Source organism: Nicotiana sylvestris, chromosome 6 (assembly GCF_000393655.2).
Source record: "Nicotiana sylvestris chromosome 6, ASM39365v2, whole genome shotgun sequence".
NCBI classification, from domain to species: domain Eukaryota; kingdom Viridiplantae; phylum Streptophyta; class Magnoliopsida; order Solanales; family Solanaceae; genus Nicotiana; species Nicotiana sylvestris.
Genome location: NC_091062.1, coordinates 210,248,501 through 210,255,961, shown reverse-complemented (window position 1 = coordinate 210,255,961; position 7,461 = coordinate 210,248,501). Strand labels below are relative to the sequence as shown.

Genomic DNA, 7,461 nt, shown 5'->3' with positions numbered 1-7,461 from the left:
AATCCAAATCTCAACCGAGTCGAGATATATCAATAACCACGGGTGCATTGATGTAACGTGGTTCGAGGTATATTTTCACGACGTTGCAATTCTCGTAAAAATAATAATAATAGCGGTCAAGAGTTTAAAACTTGCACATAGGTTTAACATGTATAAAATCAGATAATCAAGCCAAATATAACAGTTGAGCGACCGTGCTAGAACCACGGAACTCGGGAATGCCTAACACCTTCTCCCGGGTTAACAGAATTCCTTATCCGGATTTTTGGTACGCAGACCATAATATAGAGTCATTCTTTTCCTCGATTCGGGATTAAAATTGGTGACTTGGGACACCCTAAATCTCCCAAGTGGCGACTCTGAAATAATTAAACCAATCCCGTTTCGATTGTCCTTTAATTGGAAAAACTCCCCATGCGCCCCCTCGGGCGCGGAAAAAGGAGGTGTGACAATATCTACAGGAAGGAACACTCCAAAAGATTATTAATATTCCCTAATTGTATATCCAATTATTTAAGAGTGTGTATATATATATATATATATTCGCTATAGGCAAGAAAAATAATAATAATAATAATAATAATTTAATTCTATAATTAGCGTATCTTGAAACTTTTATAAATTTGAGGAGTGTTACAATCTTCCCTCCTTAAAAACATTTGTCCTCGAATGTTGCTAGGGCCTTATTCTTAAGCTAACAATCATTCCTTAGGCCCTTGAACCTCTTAAGTTTTCTTGGCACTACTCACTTTTCCAAGGGACTCAACATTTTGGCTAACTCCCTAAATTTTCAAAAATTTCGACAGAGTTTCCCTTGTAAAATGGACTATCCAAAAAAATATCTCTGTCACAAATACCACAACTACACCAACAACAACCAAATATACCATAACAGGCCATTCATAGGCACCATACACAACCCATAAATTAAGTACTCACGCTCCGGCAAGGAGGTACCACAATAACTAACAATTATCTAAAGCACAACACTTTAGCAAAAGTAAATCACTTTAATGAATTAAATATACTCTGACATAAACTAAATCACTAAGACAACTAAATATAATCTAGGAATGATATAAACACTTGCTAACTTGTATTTAATAAATGGAATATAAATGTAAAACCGAACTTAGGTTCACATACCTTTTTCCTCAAATAAATATGGATATTTCTTTCTCATATCTTTCTCGACCTCCCATGTAGCCTCTTTTGAATCATGATTACTCCACAAAACTTTTACCGATGCTAAATCTTTTGTTCTCAACTTCCTTACTTGCCTATCGAGAATTTCTATAGGTACCTCTTCATAAGTCGAGCCTTCTTTAATTTCTATGGTATCGGCAGGTATTATATGCGACTCATCATGAATGTACTTTCTAAGCATAGACACATGAAAGACAGGATGAATAGAGGACAACTCAATGGGTAGCGCTAGCTTATAAGCCACGTTTCCTTTCTTTTCTAGAATTTCATAAGGTCCGATAAATCTAGGGCTAAGTTTCCCTTTCTTACCAAACCTCATAACTCCTTTCATTGGTGAAACTTTCAAAAACACTTATGACCAACCATGAACTCTAACTTACGATGCCTCTTGTTAGAATAAGACTTTTGACGACTCTGAGCCGCTTTAAGTCTTTCTCTAATTAGCTGAACTTTCTCCAAGGCCTCACAAACAAACTCCGGACCAATCAACGACACCTCTGCTGGTTCAAACCAACCCACCGGAGACCTACATCTCCGCCCATACAATGCTTCATAAGGAGCCATACCAATGCTGGCTTGGTAGTTGTTATTGTAAGCAAATTCTATAAGTGGCAAGTGATCATCCCAATTACCTCCAAAATCTATAACACACGCATGCATCATATATTCGAGAGTCTGAATGGTCTTTTCTGCCTGGCCATCGGTCTGTGGATGAAAAGCGGTGCTTAAATTGACCTTGGTACCTAATCTTTTCTGCAATGCCTGCCAAAAATTTGCCGTGAATTGAGGGCCTCTGTCAGATATGATTGAAATTGGAGTACCATGCAATCGGACTATTTCTTTTATGTACAACTGCGCATACTACTTTGCGAAGTCTGTCGTCTTTACTGGTAGGAAATGCGCGGACTTTGTTAGTCGGTCTACAATAACCCAAATTGAATCATGTTTACGGTATGTGCGAGGTAGACCTACTACGAAATCCATATTAATCATCTCCCACTTCCACTATGGTATCTCTATATCTTGAGCTAGGCCACCAGGCCTCTGATGCTCGGCTTTGACTTGCTGACAATTTAAACATTTAACCACATGATCTGCTACTTGTTTCTTCATGCCTTTCCACCAATACAACTCTTTCAAATCTAGATACATTTTGGTAGCACCTGGGTGGATAGAGTACCTCGAACTGTGAGTTCCTCCATTATGGCCTTCCTAAGACCATCTACATCAGGCACACATAACCGATCATTCAACTTCAAAACTCTGTCACTTCCTAGAGTGAAAGCAGTGATTTCTTTGCTTCTGACTCCTTCTTTTAATTTCACTAAGTACGGATCTTCGTCTTGCTTAGCCTTAACATGCGCAACAAGGGAGGATTGCGCTAAGGCATAAGCAGTTATGTCTCCTTCTTCGGTCTCATCCAATCTAATTCCATCATTTGCTAGTTTTTGAATTTCTCGACCCAAAGATCGCCTTTGTACTGCAAGATGGGCCAAGACACCCATTGACTTCCTACTAAGTGCATCTGCTACCACATTAGCTTTGCCCGGGTGATAAAGGATATTGATGTCATAATCCTTCAATAGCTCGAGCCACCTTCTCTGTCTCAAATTTAGTTCTTTTTGCTTGAAAATGTACTGGAGGCTTTTGTGATTTGTAAACACTTCAGAATGCTCACCATAAAGGTAGTGTCGCCATATTTTTAATGCAAACACCACTACTGCAAGCTCCAAGTCGTGTGTGGGGTAGTTCTTTTCATGATTCTTTAACTGCCTGGAAGCATAAGCAATAACTTTTTCATTTTGCATAAGAACACAACCAAGGCCCACTCTGGAGGCATCACAATACACTGTGAACCCACCTGAACCTGTTGGCAAGGTTAGCACAGGTGCAGTGGTCAACCTCTTCTTTAACTCTTGAAAACTCTGCTCACAAGCGTCTGACCATTGGAACTTAACTGCTTTCTGAGTCAACTTAGTTAATGGAGCTGCAAGTGAGGAAAACCCCTCTACAAACCTTCTATAGTAGCCAGCTAACCCCAAGAAACTCCTAATTTCGGTTGGCGTTGTCAGCCTGGGCCAGTTCTTGACTGCTTCTGTCTTCTGAGGGTCTACTTTTATTCCTTCACCAGATACCACGTGGCCTAAGAATGCTACTGACTGCAACCAGAACTCATATTTTGAAAACTTGGCATAAAGCTCATTCTCCTTCAAGGTCTGCAAGGCTATTCTAAGGTGTTCTGCATGTTCTTCCTTGCTCTTAGAGTATACCAAAATATCGTCTATAAACACGATAATAAAGGTATCCAGGAATGGCTTGAAAACTCTGTTCATGAGGTCCATGAATGCAGCTGGAGCATTTGTCAACCCGAAGGACATTACTAGAAATTCATAGTGCCCGTAGCGAGTTCTAAAGGCTGTTTTAGATATATCCTCCTTTCTGATTCTCAACTGATGGTATCCCGACCTCAAGTCTATTTTTGAAAAGTACTTTGCACCCTGAAGTTGATCAAATAAATCATCAATTCTTGGCAGTGAGTACTTGTTCTTAATGGTAACTTTATTCAACTACCGATAGTCGACACACATTCTGAGAGACCCATCTTTCTTTTTGACAAACAGGACCGGGGCACCCCACGGTGAAACACTCGGCCTGATGAAGCCCTTGTCAAGAAGGTCTTTCAACTGTTCTCTCAACTCATTAAGTTCTGCTGGAGCCATCCTATAGGGAGGTATAGATATGGGCTGAGTGCCTAGCATGAGATCAATGCCGAAGTCTATGATTTTTTCGGGAGGAAGTCCGGGAAGGTCATCTGGGAAAACTTCTGGAAATTCTCTAACAATTGGCATTGACTGAAGAGCTGGTGGTTCTGATTCTGGATTAATAATGTGAGCCAAATAGGCGAGACACCCCTTACCGATCATTCGTTGTGCCTTAAGATAAGAAATAAACTTACCTACAAGCGATGCTGAACTACCCTTCCACTCTAAGACTTCTTCATTTGGAAATTGGAACCTGACTATCTTGGCATGACAATCTAACATGGCATAGCAGGAAGACAACCAATCCATACCCATGATCACATCAAAATCCACCATTTCTAACTCTATGAGATCAACTTTGATGTTGCGACCTTGGACTGAAACTATACAGCCTCTATAGACTCTGGTGACTTTCACTGACTCGCCAACTAGAGTAGATACTAGGAATGGCTCACTAAGTTGTTCAGGTTCTAGTCCGAGGTTAATTGCACAAGTATGGAGTCACATATGAAAATGTTGAACCTAGATCCATTATGGCATAAGCATTATGTGAGCAGACTAAAAGTATACCTGTAATAACTTTTGCAGATGCCTCTGCACTCTGACGATCAAGTGTAGCAAATAAATGGGGTTGTCCCCCTCCCTGAGTAACTCGGTCTGCACCTCTGCCTGCTCCATGCCCGGACTGATTCTGAGAACCACGAGCCTGAGGTGGTGCAACTGCAGTAGCTGAGGAACTAGAAGGACGAGTTGATCCACCACTGAACTTACGTTGCAACTTTGGGCAGTTGGCCTTTATATGACCAATGTCTCCACAATGGTAGCAACCATGAAACCCGAGCTTGCACTGACCTGAATGTTGCCGCTTACATGTTCCACAAAGACTTTGCTGGTGTGAATGTTGCTCAGCATGACTCTGGCTATGTGAGGATGATGTCCTAAAATTCTGATTCTGGCGAGACTGATTTCCATTACTCTGAGTACGTCTGAAGGAAGACCCACCACCTGACTGATGACTGAACTGAGCTGGTGCTAATGACTCCTTATTAGAGGAATTCCTTCCGCCTCCGCTGGATGTACCATTAAACCTGCCCGTTGTCCGGGATTTCTTGTTATGCTCTTTCTCTTCTCTCCTTTGTTGTCTGTCTTTTTCTAAGTGCTTGGCGAACCCCACAACAGATGAGAAAGCTGTCATTCCTACCGCTGCAGCTGATGTCGTATCCTTAATGTGGTAAGCCAAACCGCTAACAAACCTGCGAATCTTTGCTTTTTCTATTTTAACCATGTGAGGAGCATGCTTAGCTAACCTTATGAATTCCATGTAGTACTCTTGCACACTTTTATTCCCTTGCGTGAGTTGTTCGAACTCTGTAGCCTTAGCTGCTATATCCTCTTCTGGGATAAAGTTAGCCATGAAGGCCTCTTCAAATTCTTCCCAAGTAGGTGGACCATCATCTTCAACTTTCTTTTTTTCCCACATCTCAAACCAAGCGCCAGCCACATCTCTAAGCTGGTAAGCAGCCAGCTCCACAGCTTTGTCATCAAATACCTTCATCACTCGGAGGGCTTTCTTAACACCCTCCATCCATAACATTGGATCTTCATCAACTATAGAACCATGGAACACTTGAGGACTCAACTTCAGAAATTCATTCACTCTTGAGGGCTCAGAATTGTTCTGCCTATTTGTTTGAGGTGGAATCTTATCTCTTTTCTCGTTCTGGTTGGCCATAAAGGCCTTAAACATCTCCATAGCACTGTTGACTGCATTGAACATCTGACCCACCTCTGGGGATATAGTTGTTTGAGTCGGAGCTGCTGTTGGGGTTGGCGTTGGATCCTGAGGTACTTGCTCATCATGCTCCACCCCTTCTTCATGTTCAACCTGGGGTACTTGAACCCCCTTGTGGATTTACCCTTCCTTTTCTGAGTTCGAGCCTTTTTAGTTATGCCTTGAGTCACAATAGTAGCAATAGTTTCTTGAGTAGCATCCTGAGTGTCGGTGTCAGAGTTGCGAGTACGAGCCATTTCTGCGAGTTTTGGAGAAAAGAATACATTAGATAATTTCTTAGAGGTAGGCTCTATTGCACGATCTAAAGTATGAAAAAAAAGATTTTTCCTAAATGCTTGTAGCCTCCTGTTTATAAGTATGGCGCGCTTCATACACATAAACAAGACTCTACTAACACGGCTTCATAGACCCCTAGGACTCCATAAACCTGAGGCTCTGATACCAAGTTTGTCACGACCCATTTTCTAAACAAGCCGAGACCGGCACTCGATCACTAAACCTGATCGAGCGAACCATCTCTGCTTATTCAATGTATTATAGCTCCACACTTTAGATGCAACAAAGCAATACTCTAACCAAATACTCTTGATTAATTCAAATATTTAAATAAATCAACTCCAAAACTTTATTCATAGTAACTACTGAATTATTGCTAAGTTATTATAAAATAACATATGAATCTCAACCCAATGACTATGTCTATGAAGCCTCTACCGATAAACTGACGCACTGCTCAGGACATGAGATTACCTGGCCAGTTCTCTAAATAAATAAAGAAATAGCTAAATGAAAATGACTCTAAGAATACTCCACGAACAAAAGCGGAGCTCACCAATATCACTGGAAGGGAAGGAAGTCCTAACTCGTAGTCTGCTCGCCTGCAAATCCGGTTCCTACGTTGTACCGCAGACCAACGTAGGTTCCCAAAAGAGAACGTCAGTACCATCCACTGTACTCAGTGAGTCTCAACAACAGGGGGGAAACTTTAATAACATATACATTACGAGCAAAGGTTCTAAATGCATGTAAAACATAAAGCTTATAAGAATAATTCTAAAATAATTGCATAATAGCAATTTATGAATATTCTAAAAGAAATTCTTTTTTTTTCTTTCTTTAAAAAAAATACTTTACTTTATACTTTGGAAGTTCCAACTATCCTGACTTAATTCTGTCTCAGTCACCGTGTGATCGGCACGGGTTCGATCCCAACCTGATCGAATAAGCCCAATCCACGAGGTGCCACTCGCTTCATGGTTCTCAGCGCTCATGTATCATACCTTAGCATGGCTAAGTAAATTCTCAGCAACGAGACCCTCGGCTCGTATGCTCCCTACTTTGGCACAAGTAGTTTCAGGAAGTCAACGCCTTGGTCAGGACCCTCGGCCTGGACGATGACCCCTTCTCAGAATAAAGGATACTCCCCAAAAATCTTTTCTTTCTAAAACTTCTTCTTGTGATTTTTCAAGTCTAAATCTTTTCTTTATAGAACATTATGTACATGCTCATATTGGTGTCCTTAAATGTAAAGTATGACATAAGAATGAAATAAACATATAAAAATATTTTCAAAGATTCTCTTCTTCATAATTTTCAACATGAAAATAGCATATAAGAACAACACAAAAATCTGAAAATTTAAGCACATATAGCGTAATAGATCATCTAAACTTTTGCTAGAACAAATTCTACATTAATGGG

General features: G+C 40.6%; 1 protein-coding gene across 1 annotated transcript; it reads right to left on the bottom strand.

Annotated features, from left to right (window-relative positions):
* Nucleotides 1-3,773: 3,773 nt before the first annotated feature.
* LOC138872010 (uncharacterized) lies at nt 3,774-5,996 on the bottom strand. Its single transcript, XM_070149946.1, has 3 exons — nt 5,885-5,996; nt 4,539-5,837; nt 3,774-4,081 (listed from the first exon to the last, which is right to left on the bottom strand). The coding sequence occupies exons 1-3, from the start codon at nt 5,994-5,996 to the stop codon at nt 3,774-3,776; spliced, it is 1,719 nt and encodes a 572-aa protein (XP_070006047.1).
* Between the last annotated feature and the right edge of the window lie 1,465 nt (nt 5,997-7,461).